The sequence below is a fragment of the Malaya genurostris genome, chromosome 1 (assembly GCF_030247185.1).
Source record: "Malaya genurostris strain Urasoe2022 chromosome 1, Malgen_1.1, whole genome shotgun sequence".
In the NCBI taxonomy this organism is placed as follows: domain Eukaryota; kingdom Metazoa; phylum Arthropoda; class Insecta; order Diptera; family Culicidae; genus Malaya; species Malaya genurostris.
In genome coordinates, this window is record NC_080570.1 from 30,249,875 (window position 1) to 30,271,763 (window position 21,889).

At 39.6% G+C, this 21,889-nt stretch overlaps 2 protein-coding genes across 6 annotated transcripts in view; one reads left to right on the forward strand and one right to left on the reverse strand.

Moving 5' to 3' along the window:
* Window positions 1–21,889, forward strand: part of LOC131435864 (uncharacterized) — a 388,758-nt gene that overhangs the window by 38,667 nt on the left and 328,202 nt on the right. The window lies entirely within an intron of this gene.
* The window catches only part of LOC131435895 (autophagy-related protein 16-1), a 347,031-nt gene continuing 346,427 nt past the window's right edge, over window positions 21,286–21,889 (reverse strand). The window contains exon 7 of the mRNA XM_058604167.1: window positions 21,286–21,840. Within this exon, the coding sequence (XP_058460150.1) occupies window positions 21,738–21,840 (103 nt within the window). The 3' untranslated portion in view covers window positions 21,286–21,737. The remainder of the gene's footprint in view (window positions 21,841–21,889) is intronic.

Genomic DNA, 21,889 nt, shown 5'->3' on the forward strand with positions numbered 1-21,889 from the left:
ATGACACAAGAACGAAAATAGTAAAAAATGATATCCATATCCAAGACAGTTGACAAAAATATTAAAGAATGATGCAAACATAGAAAACAAATAAATGCTTAAAAATAGCAACCAAAAATCCATCAAAGCGAAATTAAAGTGATATCAGAAAAGTGCAAAAATTTAACCCATATGTTTTTATAAATATTGACGGCTTTGTCAGTCACAAATTACTATGCAAACGATTTTTTTCTTAAATTTCCCGACATTTCGACTGTTTTTGATGGCCTTTTTCAAGGCAATCAACGCACGTCGGGCAATGTAAGAATTGAATCGCTTGCCTAGCGATTAGTGACTGCGAAAGCCGTCAATACCTATAAATATTCATCTGCCAGTCGTTACAACCATCATACTTAACAAATATGCTCAGATATAAGACCGAAAAGACGACAAAAATGGCTTCAAAATGAAACAGCACAAAAAGTGTTACAACCATTGGTTGGTTAGACTCAAGAAAGTTAGAAACTAGTTAACCCGTCAAACGATCCGTTAGTAGTTTAAAGCCGGGTATAAATAAATGATATAAAAAAATAGAAACTGTTTAACAATTTTCACAAAATCACCCAAAAATGACACTGACATTTTATCAAAATTTCCATAAATATGAAACCAAAACTGACTACATAATAACACTGAAATGAGACACAGAAATGACGAAAGAATGAGCAACATATGAGAGGAATATAACAAAAACAAAGACGACGAAATTAAACAAAAAGGGTACTAAATGAATACAGGACAAATCAAAAATTGATCAGAAAGGGGAACAGAAATTATATAAAAATTAAACCAAACTTTAAACTAATTCAAAATAGAAAATAAATAGTGCATTGCTAGTAACAAGTTTTTCCTTACTCTCAGACAATTTTCGAATTCCATCTCGAAAAATTGTCTCGTCTTTTGAGGTGATCTAAGATTGAAATCAATTTTCGATTTCTGTGAAAAAAGTAAACTGTCAGATCGTGGTGCAATCGTCGAAACAACCAGTAATCAGAAGAAACAATGTCAGCAGAAATGGCGGGTGCGGCCAAAAGGTCTCACTTGAGCGTTTCCAGATATTGTTTTCACGACTTTTACGACATGAAGCCAAGCGTTGTCAAGCAGGAGAATAACTTTATCATGTCTTTGTTTGTATTCCGGCAGTTTTCCTCATACTGCATGACTCAAACGCATCACTGGCAACCTTAGACATTACGTAGACAATTATGGCCAAGAAATGCAATGAGGATGACCAAAAAAACTCACAAAATTTTGGAAAAAAAATACCGGGAACTTTACTTGAGGGTACGTTTTATTGTTGTTTCTGATGAAGCAGAGTCTCCATAACACTTTTCAAGCCTTTACTTCGCTTGAACGGTATTTTTGTCCTATCAAAAAGTAGTGTAAAATTACAACACAAGATTGTTTTTGATCCATTGTTTTGAAAATAACAAATGTAGCGTCACTCTTGCACAATAACTCACAAACGAATGAATAGAATATCATGAAATTTTAACAGCTGCCTTTTAAAGGTTAGTATTAACTGAAAAAAATGTGACTGCAATAAAACTAGCGTCATCTATGTTTTAGGACTGGGACTTTTCAGCCCATGTTTTAGAAGGAGCAGTTAATGTCCAAAGTACAGGTGTTTTAAATTGAACTTTATGTATTAAGATTGCTTAATTTTTAATGGCAAGCTTTAGGAATGTGAACACTAAGCTTTTAAAAAAAAACTTATGTTCTGGCAAGGTATTTCAAAATGCAGATAACTTTATAATAATACACCAATTCTAATGACTTCAAAGTTTCGTAACCACGGCTCCTAAAGGGTTCGCGAATGCCGGTGTTGGATGCCACATACTGATGTTGGCTGGCCGATAAACATCTCCACACGTTCTGAGTTGCGAGCACATTGCAGTAGCAGAGCTCCGTCAGTCAGTCAGTCAGTCAGTTCGGGACTGCATGAATGAATGATGAATACCCAAGCACACAAGATTCTTCATAATCATATTAATTAGCTTGGGCCGCGTGTTCTGACGGCTGCGCACCGGCTGTCACGAGATATGAGCTTGGCAGTTGCGCTATGTTCTGCTCTGGATAACGTTTGCGATTTCATCGTATCGTCGTCGTGATTATGCTTTCCGGTTTCAACGGCGGTTTCTACCCAGAAGATGTAACGTGACTGATAGGACGTAATGACTTCGCGCACTATTTTTATCGAATTACGCAAATGCTGTTACCCCTTTGCGAAAGTGCTAGGTTACGATTAGCAATTTCCTTGCAACTGCAGCTTTCCGGAGTGGCTGACTTTCAGTGATTACAAAACATTATCATTTAATCTGCTACGACAAAAAGTTTTGCCATAGAGCGCCCGAAGATACCGAGGCTGCCGTAAGTAATCCGAAAGCTCTTAGCCCAACCGAACCTGTTTAATTGAGCGATCTCCAGACCTAGCATAAGCTAGCCTATCTTGCACCTGTTGAGTGCACCGACTTCAACAAATCAAGCCGCTAGATCTTAATCACGATTAAAAGCTTCAACGGCAAAAAAACTCAGAACGTCTGCGCGCGCTGGAAGTGCGTCATGCTGCCGAGTAAAAATCTCGAATCTCCGTCGTTTATTGACCGCGGAAATTGTGCTTTGAGTTTCGACGCAGCTTCACGCGCTTCCACCCACATTTTGTTGGCCGGTGGTAAGCGAATGCAAAATTTGATTTGAAATTTTAGACGAAAAAAAAAACGAAAAAATCTGTTAAGGAAGAAAACGAAAGATCTGTACACGAACACGCACAGAGCTGATCTGAAGGTCAGCTGCTGCTCAATCAAGCAGAACGAGGCCAGTGGAAAACCGTACGCCTCGTTAGGGAGCAAATCAATTACGGTGTTGTGCAACCGATTTGACTGGTCGGTCGGTCGGTCGGTTTGTTCGAGGGGCTATTTTTGGGCTTCTTTTTGGCGGCGATTCATTTTAACCGAAATTGGCTTTTGTAGGTCACCGCACACCTTCCTCCTCTTCTAGCCTTTCCAGCGCAGGTTCAACAGCGGGGTTCAGTTCGGAACGAAAGCCACTCTGGTACAGTTAATTTTGCTATTGTTGGCCTAATCAGAAGAGTAATGAACCGGAATAGGGTTGATGGAAATTGTAGTGGAGCTTAAATGGTTGATTCCAGAGTTTTCTGGCTTCCGGCTCTTCTCCTACCGAACTACATTCGGGGTGGCCGTGTGGAAATGGGTGTTCGTGTTCCCTCCCGAACAGACCTTGCCAATGCAAATCGCTTGCCAGTTCACATTTTTAGTGACCATCGCGCTATTAGTAAAACCTCCGCCCGTCTCTTTACCATCTCGATGTCAACTAATAAGATCTTTTTGCCGAGTCAATTCGTTTCCTTACCCGTTTTTTTTTCAATCCCGTTTGCTACAACATTTACTTCTCTCTCTCTCTCTCTGCTTCCGTCCTTCTCTTCAACGAAATTCATAACTCAAGGAAAGCCGCTCTCAATGATGACCAACATGCGGGCCACCCGCTTAGTCTTAGTCGCGGGGAATACGGCCACCATAAAAAAAGGTACCAACGCCAAACTGGACAATTCCTCATGATTCCATCCACCAGTCATGGCCGTACACTAGCTGGAGGCTGGATCTCCCAGAGGTGCTGTGAAGAACTGTAACAAGTTACTAAATTATCTCAGTTTTAAAAAGTTAAAAAAATGCCGTTAGCATCGTAGAACTAACGTAGTATTCTTCAATAAATATATCTTGCAAAAAATTTCAAGATACTATCTTTCTTTTGTATTTCACATAACTTTCTCGAAAAGTGCCTGAACGACATATTAAATAATAATTATCAAATCACAATAGTTTGGGTACCGCCTCATTGCTCCATTCCAGGCAATGAAAGAGCCGATATTCTAGCCAAGTGTTGTGCTATTGAGGGTGAGATTTATGAGAGACCGATTGCTTTCAACGAATTCTTGAGGGATGTCAGGTTCACAGATTAATCTGTGTTTCACAGATTTTCAACTTTCTGCACAGATTTTAAAAATGGCACAGATTTTCACAGATTTTTGAAAATGATCACAAATTTCCAATGATTCTGACATAAATCACAGATTTCCTCAGATAAAATCCAATCCAAGTTTAGTACCAAAAAGAACAGAGCGGTTGAGTAGTGGTAGTGAGACCTTTTTTTTGCTCACCAAAATGATCTCGATCACCTTTTTTAGCTCACCAAATTGATTCCGATCTGCCATTATGGTACGGGAAACGTGCACAGATGTTCACAGACAGGTTTTTGGCTTGATCACAGATTTTTGAAAAAATGACCTGGCATCCCTGCTCAGTAATCATCTCGGCAAAAGATTGCGGCATTTCGGCATTCTCAAATTTGACAAACGTCAGTTATTACAGAATTTTGCCAAATCTTAGCAAAAAGATGCACCTTACCGAAAAATCAGTAAGTCTACTAAACGTATATTGATTACTGAGCAATCAGTAAAATTGTGCGTAGCCGATCTGTTTCGGAATTGTACTTTACCGAGCTCGAGAATTGGCATTAAGTGTTTCAAACTGTACTTATTTTGCTCATAGTCACGATTTGGAGTCATTACTTTCTTGTTGGTCAACAGTAGATGACGACACTTCCACCTTGATGGCGAGATTGATATTCTGTTTGAAACAGCTAACCCCTCTTTTCAAAGTTTTTGCAACCTCCAGCTTTCGATTACCTCCCGATCTCCTGTTCTCCTGGTTGTCGATAAACAATCTCCGAACCCTCTCTGGTTGTATTGGTGACAGTTGATTAAGTCACATTCAACAATTTCGCCCATGAGACGTGTGCAGGTGATTAGCTCGGATTTTCGTGATGTGCGAGCAAAATTCTGACAGTGACATTGCAATATCTGAAAAGCAAATTTATTTATAAGGAAAAACGGAACAGGTTTTCAATCGCAACACCCTTTATGATGCTTTTGTGTACGAACAAATTGATTGAAATGACCCGTTTTCCCGGTTAACTTCTAATGGCTTCAAAGAGATATACTCTGAGACTTTTATCGGACCATCGATTCAGTGCATAAAGTCCTAAAAAAGTCTGCCTGCAGAGTTGTTTTCATACTGTTTTTGTCACATTCTTCCCATCTGGTAGAAAATAATTGTCAACGGTCTTCTTCGGCTGACAGTTCCATCATGCCGAGACAGGAAGACGTTTGCAATTACCTCTCGTGTGTTCCTATCGCAAAACATGGTGCTAAACACGCGCGAATACCGGCCCCGCTCCGGAATCATTTTCCTCTTCACCTCTCCCGTACATGGAGATGCAGAGAAAAACACATTTACTGCAAAAAAAAAATAAAACACCACGGTGCGCAAACGGCAGCAACTTCTACTCAAGCAGAGGCTCAATTCCCGGTTTAAAACTGGTCAACTTTCTTTTACGACTCACCAAACCAGCTTGCTAACGATGCATACGCTAGAATGGTTATTTCGAAACGCACGTTTCGAATAAATGATAAACCTTAGAAAGTGTCCTGAGCAGAAACTAATGTAGCTGGCACGGTTCGTCACTTTGCTTTCGTTCGAAACTTAATAACAAAAACTGTCGGGAGTCGAAGTCGCCGAAAATCTCATTACAATTATAAATACATCTGTGCGTAGTCCAACCACTTAACTAAAATCGCCCGCTTGAAAAATCCGATCGGAAAGCGGGGGGGAAAGCGTACAACAAGAGACAACAACAAAAAGAAAAACATGTGTGCAATTTATCTTCGCAACGAGAAACGTGCAAACAGGTCTCGTTTCGCCGCAATGGTTGGATGGATGGATGGGATGATGCTGTCTAAATGCCGGCAGAAAAAAAAATCACAGTCGTTGGTGATGGTGTCAAAAGTGGGCCAAAGGGCCGTATTCAAACAGACTGGTCCGGGGACTTAGAAGGTGAGCGGAAGGAATTGCGTTCACTCTGAGACACTACAAAACAGCGACTGTTTGGGACTGTAGAGAAACCGTGTAGTTGACGGATAATGAGGATCATTATTGAAATGTTTATTATGGTTTCGGGATGCACGGGGACCGACCGGTTCCTCGTCACGTTCTGCGCGAAAAGATCTCTTCAGCCACCCCCCCCCCCCCCCCCCCCCCCAAAAGGTTGCTGATGGGCGGGTAGGTACCGCGGCTGGTGCTACCATTTCTGGTGCGGCTTCCGTGGGTACTGCCTTCCGATTTCTCCAAGAGTCAAGAGCCTTCTTTTCCGTGGATGATGTGTTACCGGTGTTATTACTCTAACACTGGATCTGTCCGGCAGCTGCACGACAATTGATCGTCCCTTTCAAATAGCGGCAGAATATCTAACGCAAGTGTCCTATCGAAATATTTCAACGAAGTCATTGCATACCCAATTAACATGGTCATAACTTTGTAGCTAGCTATTTTTTCCATCCGTTAGGGGAAATCGTGTGAAAAAAACTTTGAAATATATTTGACACGGCCGGCCGTTCGGGCGGCGACGGCGGCGCTTTCAACGAGAACAATGACCAACGGGCGGACGTCTGTGGGAGCGGTAAAATTAGGAAAATGTTTTAAACCAACTGCATGGAAACGGAATCAGTCGGTGAGAATGGGATGGATGGATGGATGGGGACTGGGGACCCCATCGCAAAACTGGGCATGGTACAAGTGGCGCATTCAACTTCAGCTTGATTGGAGCAGTTACATTTTAAGTTGGCGGCATAAATTGGTTCTGCAGGAAATTAGGGTAAACTGAAATATGTCAGCAGATTTTTATCTGCGAATATTTGGGTCAAAAGCTAAATTGCTCGCAGGTTGTGAATCAGTTCTGTTGTCTGGTGTCTGATGTCACTTGTAAGCTGTCACATTTTGGCAATCGTTATGGGAAATCGAAAACGAAAGTTGCAGGAGATAGTTGACAACGTAAAGATATCAAAAGGAAGTGTTTTCACAATTTTGCTTAAGTAGTTGAATGTGACAAAATTGTTTACTAACAGTTCGGCTGAAAAGTTCGTATCGTTTAATAGAAACACACATTTTTTTGCCAAAATTCGTTTTTATTATTCAAAATAATTACCATCAGAGGCGATACAGCGATTATAGCGATCTTCCAACTTTTCGATACCATTTTTGTAGTACGATTTGTCCTTTGCCTCGAAATAGGCCTCAGTTTCAGCGATTACCTCTTCATTGCTTCTGAATTTTTTACCAGCGAGCATTCTCTTGAGGTCTGAGAACAGGAAAGAGTCACTGGGGGCCAAATCTGGAGAATACGGTGGATGAGGGAGCAATTCGAAGCCCAATTCGTTCAATTTCACCATGGTTTTCATGGACTTGTGACACGGTGCGTTGTCTTGATGAAACAAAACTTTTTTCTTCTTCAAATGAGGCCGTCCTTCAAACGCTGTAAAAACGCTGTATAATAGTCACTGTTGATGGTTTTTCCCTTTTCAAGGTAGTCGATGAAAATTATACCATGCCAATCCCAAAATACAGACGCCATAACCTTACCGGCCGATTGTTGAGTCTTTCCACGCTTTGGGTTCGGTTCATCGCGTGCAGTCCACTCAGCTGACTGTCGATTGAACTCCGGAGTGAAGTGATGGAGCCATGTTTCGTCCATTGTTATATATCGACGAATAAATCGGTTTTATTTCGATATAACAGCTCCAAACATGGATGGTGGTGATGCTCAGAATCATCAATTCGTTGTTGTTTTTGATCGATTGTGAGCTCACGCGGCACCCATTTTGCACAAAGCTTTCTCATATCCAAATATTCGTGAATAATATGTCCAACACGTTCCTTTGATATCTTTAGGGTGTCAGCTATCTCGATCAACTTCTCTTTACGGTCATTGAAAATCATTTTGTGGATTTTTTTCACGTAATAGCCTCTTTTGGACGTCCACTGCGTTCATTGTCTTCGGTGCTCATATGACCAGTACGAAATTTTGCAAACCACTTACGAATTGTTGCTTCGCCCGGTGCAGAGTCTGGATAACACTCATCAAGCCATTTTTTGGTATCGGCGGCACTTTTTTTCATCAAAAAGTAGTGTTTCATCAACACACGAAATTCCTTTTTTTTTTTCTTTTTTTTCACAATAACAAAAGTAGCTTCACTCAAAATGCAATATCTCACAAACGAATAATCAGACAGCTGTCAAATTTATACACGTATCTTTTGATGGTTGGTACTAACTGAAAATGATATGGATTTAATTCTAGTGGCGCCCTCTCATAGAAACGATACGAACTTTTCAGCCGATCTGTTAGAGTCCTGCAGATATTTTTGTTTTCGGCCGCTTCTCCAGCTCGTGTTACCGTTTGAATTGTATGAAGATTGAACTGCTCTAAAGGTTAAACTGAATTCCTTACAATTTCGTTTACTGTGGGAAGAATACAGCAATGCTTGGAACGCGATAACACCGGTACTTTTACTCCATCGCAACATTGCTTTGTTGCTTACAACTCTAATTTGATCTTTGTGATTTTCATTCTGTCTGGAAATGGTTTGGCAACAGAATTGCGATCTGAATTTTTATATGTTGCTCCAACAATCTAGGGTCATGTTACGTTCAACTGGAAGACCATACGGAACGGATCATATTCATTTCAACGAAATAATTCAACATGTAAAATCAGCCGTGAAATGGAAAGTGAATTGACGCTCCTCTGCACAACGAAAGCAGAAAAAAACACCTGGTGGCAAAAACGTTATCGATGGCACGAAGTGTGTAAACAGTCCCGATCATTAGTATTGAACATGCAAACCATGACAGAGCAGCAGCATCGCGGACGACGCGATAGAAGAAATGCTAGTCATGCGCACCAAACACGCAAAACACCGCGGGATCGTCGGGCAGAGAATGAACGTTGATGCATCTCCTACAATACACCATACACTTTCACCTTTCCCATCGTGTCCTAACCTACCGGATGACGATGAGGAAGAGGCCGCCACGGGAGGGCTAGGTTCGATGCTGCTTTCGCTTCAATCCCGCCAAATATCATCTGCAACTACAATCATTCGATGGATTCTGGTTTTATAATGAACCTCGTCCAATAAGTGCACCACACTCGGTGCAGTAGCTAGCTCTGTGTGGTATGCAGTTACCAGCGCCGGGGAGACCGGGCTGGAGGAAGATAGCCACAATATAATCCAATCGACTACTTTCGGGCTTTCACCGAACCGCAGTCGTTTGCCTTTGTATGATAGTGTAGTAAAGTGGTCTCTGGGCCACCGCGGAAACAGGAAAATTTGCCCGCCAAGCCGTATGGCACTCTCGCTCTCGAATTCCCCGTTTGTGCACATAAAGAATGCAGGACACGGCGCCTGGCCCGGCTGTCTGCTGTTGATTTTCCATATCCTACACCACCAGCGGTTCCCATTGCAGCAGACAGGTCCGCTTTCGCTGTTGACTGTTTGATAAAAAAAAAACACGGGTGCCACCGGCGGGCGGTTAATGCTGCTATACCTTTTAATACAATTCGCCAATTTGCATAAATGAAATTAGGTTTTTGGGTGCAAGAGTCTACCAGCGGCAGCGGCAGCGTCGTTATGCATACCGATTTTCTACCCTGTCCTTTCATGTACATTTCTTCCGTCCGGTCCGGATTGAGGATGGGAATCGATTTTCGCTTTCGAAAACCCATTATATCCAAGTGCGCCTGGTTGGTAGGTTTGTTTGTTCGTTCGTTCGTTTGTTTTGTTTTGCACGATCGTAAGCGCGATTGACGGCGAAACTCCACCGGAAGCATCTGCCCGACGACCCGTCGCGGGATGTCGCGTCTAGCGATAAGGAATAGAAAACAAGGGTCCCTGGTGATAACGACGGAGGGCACTGAAAAGAAACGAACTGTATGGTTAGGAGAAATTTAACATATGCCATATCACAAACCTTATTGCCCGTGGAATTGTCTGGTACTTCATATCCGTCGTGCGCAGTCAAGTTTCAAGCCACTTCACTTCAGTGGAGTTTCGTTTTCGATTCTGCAAAATTGTTCAAATAGAATTGCTAAGTGGCACTAGCAGTTCCATTTGAACTGCTGTACATCAAAAAGTCAAATACTATATAATTCCTTGAAACCTATTCATTTTTTTTTTTAGATTTCTGACCTCGATTCCGTTTTTTTTTTCTTTGCAGGTAAATCCAAGTTCTTAGAGTACCACTCCGCATCGAAAAGTAAGTCAATCTGATCGCTTTTAACCATCAAAAACACGGGACAATTTGCATCATAATCGCAGTCACGGTTTGTCATGGAAATGAATCAACTCAGAGAGCTAATCCGCTACTACTTTCATCGCGTTCATCGCAACGGAAGCATAAGACACTACTAAATGATCGCAATCGCACGCCACCCATAATCTGCCGTGCCGTGCCTGGGGGTAACTGTCGGGATGTATTTTTCCTACTTTCTTCCCGCACGTCCCAAATCAATCACATCAGCAGTCATCCAGCCATCATCAATCGACTCGGCTGAACTGCTCACTTCTTGGGATCGGCGCTTGAACCGGTTGCTTGCGAGATCGACATGGAATCGGTCATCGGTCTGTTCGGTTGTTTGTTCAGTGCTGAGATCAGTGACAAGTTGGTGAGCAACTGTTGAATAATTTATGAAACCTCTCGCGACCCCACGTTGCTCGTTCGCTCGCTCGGGGCAAGCCGAGATGATTTGAATGTCAGGATTCTTTCGTCTTCGGTTTTCGCTGTAGCACGGCCTCTGTACCATAGAGGGGTCGGTCGAATGCCGTCGATGGGAACTTTTTTCACGAGTTTCTAAATGAAAGGTGCTAAATTTGATTCCTTTTAATTAGAATTTTCCGGAATTGGTAGATAATTATCTTCCGTTACGAAAACTGACTTCTTCACAATGTACTTTATTTGCCACAAATTATAGTGAATTCTTTTTGGAGCCTAACAAGAACTTCCAAACAACTCACGAATTAACCATCCTGGGTATTTTTGTTCACGCGGTTCATCTTCGGTTAGTCAGTGCTTTAAGTAGTTCAAATTAAAGCAGCTCAATTTAAAACCAAATCCCTAAAAGTTCGCCTTCTGCGGTAATCAATCGTCTACGTCCGAGACATCAGAGTGTCACATAAATGGTGTAAACTTTACGTCTGATTAACGGGTTTAATCAAGGGGTAAATCACTCTAAACTCTAGACAATCTCATACTAATAAACTCTTGTCATTCCAAAATAATCTTCTCTAATCTCATTTAATCCCAACTAGTCAAGATAAGTTTGGGTAATTTAAAACTAATCCAACCTAGTTTTGCTTAATCTTGTTTGAAGTGTATCTGTCATTCGAGCTCTCACGCAGAGATGCCATTTATACAGATTTATCTGTTTCATACAGATTTAATACAGAGTACAGATTTTATACAGATTTCTCAAATTAAACACAGATTTATACAGATACCACAAAAAGTAAGAAAGAAATAATGAAACTTTTCCGTCTGAGCGTGTTTGATTGCCCATATTAAAATGAAAATTTTTTCGTGCAGCTGTTTAATGATGAACGCTGAAATACATTTATATCATAATTTGAAACCAATTTGAACTGATGTTCAAGTAAGTCATGGCGTCATGGAACTTTATTGTCAGACTGAAAAGTTGTATGACCTGACTTGACGTTGCGTATTGGGCGTTTGAATTCCATGTTTGAATTCCAAGTCATCATTTTCAAACGAAAAAAGTATATGGATTTACAATTCAATTGTGAAGGAATGCTCCTTGCATCTGCCATTCTATAACAATAATCTAATGGAATAACATCTTTAAACATCATTTTATTTCCGCAATTTCCTTTCATTTGTGAATACAGATAAATACAGATTTTTTATACAAAGCAATACAGATTTTCTATGAAAATATCTGGCATCTCTTCCCACGTTTACAGCTTCTGATGTCAAAATTATGCTTTTCCAGATCTCGGCTAAACTTCTCTAATCCCATTCTAATCCAGCGAGATCCCTGCTAAACTTTTTTACTCCCGGTAAAACTTGTTTGAGTTCAGACAAAGTTTAGAGTGATTTGCCCCTTGGGTTTAATCGAACTGCTAGTTCGAGATGGCAGTTCAATTTGAACTGCTTTAAGCACTGATGAACCGAAGGCGAAACGTGAAGAAAAGGAAATATGTGCTTTTTGTACAACCCGGTTATTTTGTAACCAAAAAAAAATGCATCCTGAAACGTCAGTTATAGCTTCGATTCACTATCCAATGAACTGAAAGTTTTATACTCCTTCTATTATATTGATTGTTTACTCTGCATTTAGTGGAACCATCAGGATATTTCATAATTCAGCGTGCTCTCAAACCATCAAAGGACACAGATGTAGATACACAAAATAATCTCGTTTATCATTGCCCAGAGGTAGATTGGATTTGGGAACGACTTGAATAGTGTTTCCGTGCAAAGTTGGAGTGAGACTCACTATTCATCCACAACGGCCGTGTTTTCAGTCAACCATGTACAGAGTTCTGCTAGATCGGGTTACATTCTGAGTTGTGTTTTATCACATCAAGAGTAATTAAATTGGTGGAACAATTTCTTCGTTTTTTTTTTAATTGTGAAAAATCAATTGGCTCCTTTGAGTCGGCTAATCACAAAACAAAAAATGGTCAGAACATTAAGACCTCATATTCTGACTATTTTACCCATTAATACCCGCTTCAAACAATTCCCATAAGTCCTCGCTTCATCATTCAGTAATTTTTCATTTCTGACAACGCATGACTGCGACCTCAGGAAAAAAAGTCGTTATCAGATTATAGTGGACGAGAGATTCTACCACACCTACCTTATGTATTAATTCAGACTCCTCTGAGGTCTTTTTTACGCGGTTTTTTTTCACGTTACTTTTTTGAGTGGATTTCCGAAGTAAAGCGGATTTTTAGGCGAATTTTCAAAGCTATCCGCTTTACTTGTTTTGTCTTGGAAATGCTTGAAACGTCGAGATCTGATTTTAATCCCAATTTTTTTTTAATTAACTTTCTGACACTTGGAACTTTTTTCTACGCGGTTCGTATCCCCCGCATAAAAAACGACTTCAGTATATAAGTATAAGGTTTTTATTAGTATGCTAGTCTCATACCGGAATACGTTTTACTTTAAATAAAAGAATGAACAATCGACTCGATTTCCTACTGAGACCAAAAGAAGAGAAATCATTTTTTCACTTTCCATCACACTCAACGAGAAAAAGACCTAGAGAAAACTGGAAACTTCCGAATTTCAGGTACATTTACAACTAATCTGTATGAAATTTACTGATTCCGTTCAATTTTTAAATATCCATGTATGCATGCAAAAATAAGCACCTCAGAAAAATTCTATCCAATTCAAAATTTTCGACCCATTCTGGCTCGTATTCTTTTAGCTTCAATCATCAATCCAAATTATCTGGCACCCATTTCAATGTTAAATATTCTTCAACTAATTTGGCAACAATCGACTTACCACCATTCGAATCAGTTCGTCGAGATTGCAAAATTTCTTGCTAGATTTGCTCGGATATGGCTGAACCGATTTTTACAAACTTGGATTCATATGAAAAGTCCCTTTTTTTAACCATAGCGTTGATTTCTTCCGGATCCGACTTTCGCTTCCGGAGCTACTGGGTGATGTTTGCTCAAAATTGCAGACTATCATTTTTAGCGAAAAATGGGAGAAGAAAATCTTCAAAATTTGACTCATAACTGTTTACAAATTAGAAAGGTTATGTTAGTTTATTCTCGCAATGATACAAATGATTCTTTTTTTCTTGAAAGGATCCTCTAGTGATATCATATTTATGAAAGTATGAGTATTATTGTTTATTTGGTTTCAAATCGTTATGTTTTTGGCCAGAGTAGGCCATAAAGTAAACATAATTAAAAATGAACTTAGGTCACCACAGAATTATCCCAACATCAAATCACGAAGTCTCTCGTATCACATAGCTTAGTCCTGAAAAAAAAAATTAACTACACAGTAAAATCACAGAAAAAAATTATGAAGTTTACAAGTGACGTATTTCTACAAAAGATACAATTCATAACTACTTATCGCGTCAAATAACGCAATATTCCATTTGTACAAAATTTTACTGGCTCCGAGTGGCTACCAACCGCCGCTGTATGGATTTATATGTATCAATTATCCATCAAGCAGATATGTGCTTCCGTGGCTTAGTCGATTAACGGGTGTGCTTTATGATATAATGTTTCACGGTTCAAGTTGCGCTGCCGCAACCAATCTTTTGATTTTTATTTTATTATATTCCATTACTTTTTTTTACTGTCCATTGGACCACTTTTGCTCCCTTAGGGCACTTAGAAGCTCCTTGAAAGTTTTACTGGAAACAAGTAGGACCAGTTTTGTTGATTGCATTAAAAGATGGCGTTGTTAGTCATCAGCGAAGGTCAACGGTTCGAAGGTTTATTCCTTTATCTTTAGGGTACATACATAAATTTCGTTTGTACCCGCAATGATTGCAAATAATTTTAGTTCAGTAAGTTTCAATATTCAAAATAACTGCTACGGAAACGGTAATTTTACACTAAGTTACAAACAAGATATTTGAATTGATGAAATCTGTATAGGAAACGATAGAACGATCAATATAGTTCAATGTTTAAAGATGATTTTATGCAAATGTTTGGCACACTCTCTCTCGAACATGTCGGCCGGTATTTCACGAATAATGCCACCGGCCCATAATCCACTCCAAACAGTGACTTTTTAGGGATGCATTGGAAGCTCTTGCAATGCTTTTGTCTGGTCTTCACTCCAGATGCGGCAATTTTGCTTGCTGACGTATCCATTTAAGCAGAAATGAGCTTTGTTGCTGAACACAATTTTTCTATTAAAAAGTGGATCTTCCTTCAACTTTTCCAGTGTCTTTTCATTATTATAATTATAGATCAAACTGAACGAGCTTGACAATGTCTCAAGACACGACTCACGCATGATTTGTCAAAAATAGTGTGGCCAAAAAGATACCAACAAAAAAAATCACCCTTTATTTGCAATTCCAAGATTTCTAGCGATCCATCGGTGGGATGGCTATGGATTTTTTTTTTCGTTTCGGTGATAAAGAACTACTGTATGACAAGCTTTGAAATTTGACAGATGTAAACAACACACTTTAAAAAAAATATTAAACTTGTACTTGACGTAAAAACAAGCATGCCGTAATTTCTTGGATGATGACAGAATATTACATCTTTTAATATGTAAAAATAAATATTAAGTCTGTTTAGATTTCAACTACAACTAAATTAGCTGTGAAGTAAATGATGCGATTAATTTTAACTTCTTTGGAGCTGTAAATTTGAGTGAATTGTGACGCTTCGTTTATGTGCATCTAAAGAGACGTATTTTTTCTAAGTGCGTACGCTATGAGTGAGATTGACTCAAATTTTCCTTTTTTTTACTCTTGTGGTTCAAAAGATACAGAGGATCTTTGGTTTATCATATTTATTTACACAGAATCTTAGTCATGACTCTATTAGATAAACCTGCAAAATACAGATTAATCTGCACATTTGGCAACCCTGACGGGGAACAGATCACTTCAGCTGGTGACTAATTACCCCTAGCTCAATTCAAAACCGTTGCCGTCGGAAGGCCAGATTTGACTGTTTTTTTTTCTGGCAAGAGGGAAAGAAACGGAAACAATGCCCGGTGCAATAAAAGGGCCGATCATAAAACGTGGGCTCTGATCTAGACACAGTGTAGACAGATAGGAAAATGATATCTTCATTAAATTTTTTTATTGACTTTCGAATAAATATTTCCCACCATTGCGGGTTTTTTGTTTTCCTAAGATAGATTTTAACGCGAGTTTCAACAAATTTTTCCCTGCCAGATCGTGCCAAAAATACCAATTGGGAGATGAATTGGTTTGCCCCCCCGAACCGAGAGTGTGTGTGTGTGCTGCTGCGGTCACGGTTTAAGTCGGTCAACCGCTTTTCTTTTCGTAATACCGTAAATGGTTGAACACATTCGGGATCAGATTTGGTCAAACAAGTAAACAGCGTAGATTTACGCAATGTTATTCCGCATTTGTCAGTTGGTTTCGACCCGACTGCGGGGGACGTGGAGTCGCGGAAAGGGAACCTACATAACCAATAAGACACGGTAGAGAAAAGAATCGCAAAAACTAAATATTGACTTTAGCCATTCTCGCGAACTAGCGCTGTCTGTTGTTTGTTTGCTTCGGGGTTGGCCCGGTACTGATTACCTAACGGGATCCAGTGCCGCCGTGGTCATCTCGGTATTATCTTCACTGTCCGCCGAAGATGTGTTTGCCTGCGACTTTTGACTGGTGATTGTAATTGTTGTGAAACTCTAGGTTGTTTTTTTTTATCCATTAGACAACAACGTGAAATGTTCTAATTTGAATTTATGGAGACCCGGCCCCGGGAGGCTTAAGTGTTCGGAGGTCCACCAGAGCAATGGAACACACAAATTCTGCTGATTTATAGTACCCTGATGTGGGCTACAGTCTCTAATTATTGATGTGGAATCCTCAGCATGATTGCTCATAATGGGATTAGGTGTTCTTTTCTTTTCCTTCACTGGGGACTAGACTAGGGAGGGAGAACCCTAAATGGAAGAAACCGAGAGAGAGAGTAAAAAGAAAAATCGCACCGATTGGCTAATTCTTGGTGGAATATTTATGCAAATTAGTGAGTGGTTTGTCCGCGATTCCCGAAAACGCTAAGCCATTGACCGGAGAAATGAGTTCTGACGGAGACGCATCTGTTGGACTCGAGCAAGCTGCTTTCAAACCAATTAAAGGCTTTAACTGTGTTTTACTTCTTTGACTTCTTCCAGGGGGCATTGGGCATCGATAATTGGCGGCGAAACTATCTCGTATTCTGACCCGATTGGTATATTGGCTTGTCAAGTGCCGCGAATGCTTACTCGTTCCGTTGATAACCTGTGGTGCGATTCACGGCTCCAGCCTGGGTTCTCCATTCAGATGATCTCCAGATTTCCAATTAATAAGTTTCCTTGGTCAATTTTTGTTTCATCTTTACCTTGTTTTCAAGGCAGTAGTGTAGAACCTCTGAAGGGTCTTCTGTTCGGTTGTTTTTTTTCGACCCCGTCGTATTTTTCGTTTGCTGTCTGTTTTAATTTAAGATATGTCTTCCTTACGACAGAGGAGGTATCAAGAAGCAGCTCATAATTATTGGCATCAATCTTCAGGGTTTAACACTTATGATGAATAAAATAGTCCAAGTAGCGCCAGAAATGTCGCCATATTTCCTGTGGGTATAATTTATTGAAACTAATTTGCACACGAGAGAAATCTTTGAATCTCAGTCATTTTTTACTAATTTCTTGGAGTTAAATTCTCCGATTCTATAATGACTTGCCAGATCAATCTCCAGAAATTTAATTTACTAACAAATTGAATTTAGAGCATTCAACCGGATCACGTTTCGCAACATTCCGTAGTTATAAATTCAAGATGCAATCAAATTGTTTTGTCTCCTGCTGAGAAAAACATCAATTTACCAATTTGTCGAGTTTTTAAAGCAGATTAATTAAAATGAATTGTATTTTTATCTGAATTTGAAATCGATAGAGTTACCACCAAACATACTTTTCATGCCAGGCAGTAATTTTCTTTATGAGAAAAATTCTAAAACTGAGAAAATTATTTAACTTTAACAGTTCGGCTGAAAAGTTCGTATCGTTTAATAGAAACACACATTTTTTTGCCAAAATTCGTTTTTATTATTCAAAATAATTACCATCAGAGGCGATACAGCGATTATAGCGATCTTCCAACTTTTCGATACCATTTTTGTAGTACGATTTGTCCTTTGCCTCGAAATAGGCCTCAGTTTCAGCGATTACCTCTTCATTGCTTCTGAATTTTTTACCAGCGAGCATTCTCTTGAGGTCTGAGAACAGGAAAGAGTCTCTGGGGGCCAAATCTGGAGAATACGGTGGATGAGGGAGCAACTCGAAGCCCAATTCGTTCAATTTCAGCATGGTTTTCATCGACTTGTGACACGGTGCATTGTCTTGATGAAACAAAACTTTTTTCTTCTTCAAATGAGGCCGTTTTTTTTTTAAATTTCGTCCTTCAAACGCTCTAATAACGCTATCACTGTTGATGGTTTTTCCCTTTTCAAGGTAGTCGATGAAAATTATACCATGCGAATCCCAAAATACAGACACCATAACCTTACCGGCCGATTGTTGAGTCTTTCCACGCTTTGGGTTCGGTTCATCGCGTGCAGTCCACTCAGCTGACTGTCGATTGGACTCCGGAGTGAAGTGATGGAGCCATGTTTCGTCCATTGTTATATATCGACGAAAAAAATCGGTTTTATTTCGATATAACAGCTCCAAACACTGCTCAGAATCATCAATTCGTTGTTGTTTTTGATCGATTGTGAGCTCACGCGGCACCCATTTTGCACAAAGCTTTCTCATATCCAAATATTTGTGAATAATATGTCCAACACGTTCCTTTGATATCTTAAGGGTGTCAGCTATCTCGATCAACTTCACTTTAGGTCATTGAAAATCATTTTGTGGATTTTTTTTCACGTTTTCATCGGTAACAGCCTCTTTTGGACGTCCACTGCGTTCGTCGTTCTCTAATGACATGTCATAAAATTTCATTTCATGTCAATTCGAGATATTGTTAAAAAAACGTGTTGGGTTACAAATTTACAAGATGCACAAAATTTTCCTCAAGCTCACCGAAACACGCTCACTCACAGCTTAATCGAGTTGCATCGTGATGAATGACTGGAAGGCTAACTTCCGTCAACTTTACGGTTTAATTTCATTGCCAAGTCTGAGTTCGATGTTCTAGAGGATGTTCGATGCAATATTATCAAAATTTGCAAAGCTAAATCTGGCAGGCGAGTTGCGGATCCGGTTAAATTAGCGCTTCCGTCATCTTTTTCGGCACAATCAAAGGTACGAAGTGCATTTAAAAAAGTCTCTTAGCATAAGAAAGCACAAAGAATCAACCCTCTTTTTTGGGTTAATCTAGCATTATGCCACTACAATCGATACTTTTTTAGTAATAGTACCGAACCAACCGAGTCGCTTTTGTGCCAAAAGATATGAGACGACTAAATTCACTGGAACATCGCCCATTACAATCCGTTTCAATAATTCTTTCTAGTAATTGTTGAAACATATCCTTTTAATTACTTTTGATACAGCTTAATAAAAGAACGCAAAATTTTGAATAAAATCAAAGAAGCAAATCAATTTTTTTCCTAACGGCTAATGTTTCCGAGATACAGTTTTAAAACAAAAATCCACCGCAAATATCTCTAAAATATTTAAATCTTGATTTACAGTGGAGCGCCTTTTAAGTTATTAAAAAAGTTGAGTGCCGGTTGAACATCAACATTAGTTATTCCATCTCATATTGCTAGTGGAGATTCAATTTAATTTCATTAAATACAATTCTTCTAATAGTTCCATCATCGAATACAAAAACAGTTAAATAAACTGCATCAGAAGAAAATGGTTTGTGATATTATTCTATTCTCAGTGTTGAAATAAAAGTCAGAGCAATTCGTATTTTATGAATATTTTGCTCGTGGTTTGATATAGCAATGGCAGAATTTGATATTGCATTTATATTTAAGCTCTGGTTAGTTTGGAGAATTAACGGTCTCGAATACTATACTGGCATAATTTTCCTCCTACCATTTCTTCGTCACTGTTGAGTAGTGACAAGATGCCAAATCTAGCCAATACGGGGTGTTTTAAGAATGCTAGTTTAGAAGTGATAATAGTCAGTTTTGAAGATATAGATTTCACTGAAAATATTCCCGGAAGAGATTAATGGTTTTAACTTTTTGAATTTACTCCCATTTTCCCTCAATCATGAGTGCTCAAAGTTTCTCTAGCGCTTGAAGCTCTGGTCAGTTTGGAGCATTGACGGTCACGAATATCACAATTTTAATATTTTCCACGTACAATTTCTTCGTCACTGTTGAGTAGTGACAATGTGCCAAATCTAGCCAAAACAGGGAGAATCTACACCAAAGAGTGCCTTCGAAAATGCCTATTATCACTTCTTAAGTAGCTGATAATAGGCATTTTTGAAGGCACTTTTTGGTGTAGATTTCACTGATATAATATTTCCGGTTGGCTGATTTTACCGCACGCACAAAAGGCTTGCCAAACGAGATACCAGTATGCAAACATTCTGTTCTTCAACCTTAGACTCTACGGTTTTCTTTGCACTTCGTAGTGTAGAATTTATTACCAGAGGTTAGTGAAAAGTCGGAATTTCCATATGTTTCATAATCCTGTACGTAGAGTGACTATAATCAGAGTGGCGACAGCTGTTCGTTTGGAATGACAGCTCCCAGTTCCAAACGAGCAAACGACCTGTCAATTCAATGTAAAGCTAATAGAATGTTTCGAATTGTTGCCAAAATTACGGATGAGATGTCGTCACTCTCGTTATAGTCATCCTACCTGTACGATACTTGATCAGCAACGAGTCATGTAGCTTCCGGGCTCAACTTTCGCATTTTTTCAAATCTTTTATCATCTGAGAAAGGTTTCTTCTTCGCTTTAATATCCTGCAGTCTACTTTTTTTTTAGCAACATCTCAGACTCTGGACTTCCTTTTGTATACTTTCATCACTTGTTTCTCATCTAGTTTGTAGTGCTTATTTCCCATGTTCAACTGCTTGGTTGATTCCCTCGGAACAGTTTTGGTTTGTAGGAACTGTCTGATGACATTCGAATCCGTTTGTTACGTCACCCCGACCGAATTCGGGTATATACTTCTACTTTTTTTTCGGAATGTTAGAATTTTATCGTTTTCGAGTAGATGTTTTCAATGCAGATTTCTGATTCCTCGATGTAGATTTGGATGTGGCAACCCTGCTCCCAGTTAGATGACGCGAGCCTAAAGCTTACATTCGTCTTGACACCGATTTGAAATTTGTCAATTTTTTTCTGACGAATGATCTTGCACGAATCTGCGCTGCTTGATGCTGAGTCATGAAATCGAAAACCTGTCCGTTCTATATCTGGCGATGAGCGAACGGCGTTTCTCCGATTTAGGTCATCGGTTGATCGCTCCGTCTCACGGTGGGATTTGGGCGTGTTTGCACGAGTAAGAATGTTTGGACGTGGTTCTGACTCACCAGGCCAACACTGAACAACACTGCTGAAAAGAGAAAGTTGCTGCTAAAGTTAAGGCTGATGACAAATCGTCGCCTGCAAGACGTTCGGATAAGTGAACTACGCGCTAGGCCCGGGGTTGTAATCATGAGTATATTGTGACGGCAAACTTTTAGAAATACATGTTCGTTTCTTGTATAAATTGGAGAAGATTTGCGAGAACTAATTGACTTAACTGCTACTTTTATAGTACAGAGTTGCGGGGGAAAAAAATTAACGTCGAAAAAGTAGTCTTGTATAAAAGACCAAATTAAACAAGACGGTTACTGAACGAATTTAATTTCCTTACACTGTACATTACGGTAAAAAAAAACCACTTGCAGAAAAATGTTTCGCAACCACGCCAGTATCATTTTTGCTACTTGCAATTCGACATACACCTACGAAGAAGGGGTCTCGGATGGGTGCATGAACCACACCAAAACGGACACTGCTGCTGCTGCTGCTGTTCAGTTATTTTTAATGGTAGTAGTAGTAGTAACAGTACTAGTCGTAATAGATGTTAGTAAAAAATGTCACTTGATAGTTTTGCTAAGCGTTCGACCAGATTGTGCATTTTTTGGCTCGATCCACCGAAGCCAGGACGGAGCTGAACGGGTGCCAACTGACGGCAGTCACTCCGGCGCCACTTCCGCTGCGAAAAAACCAATCACGATCAATGTACCTCGAAATTTAAAGTATTA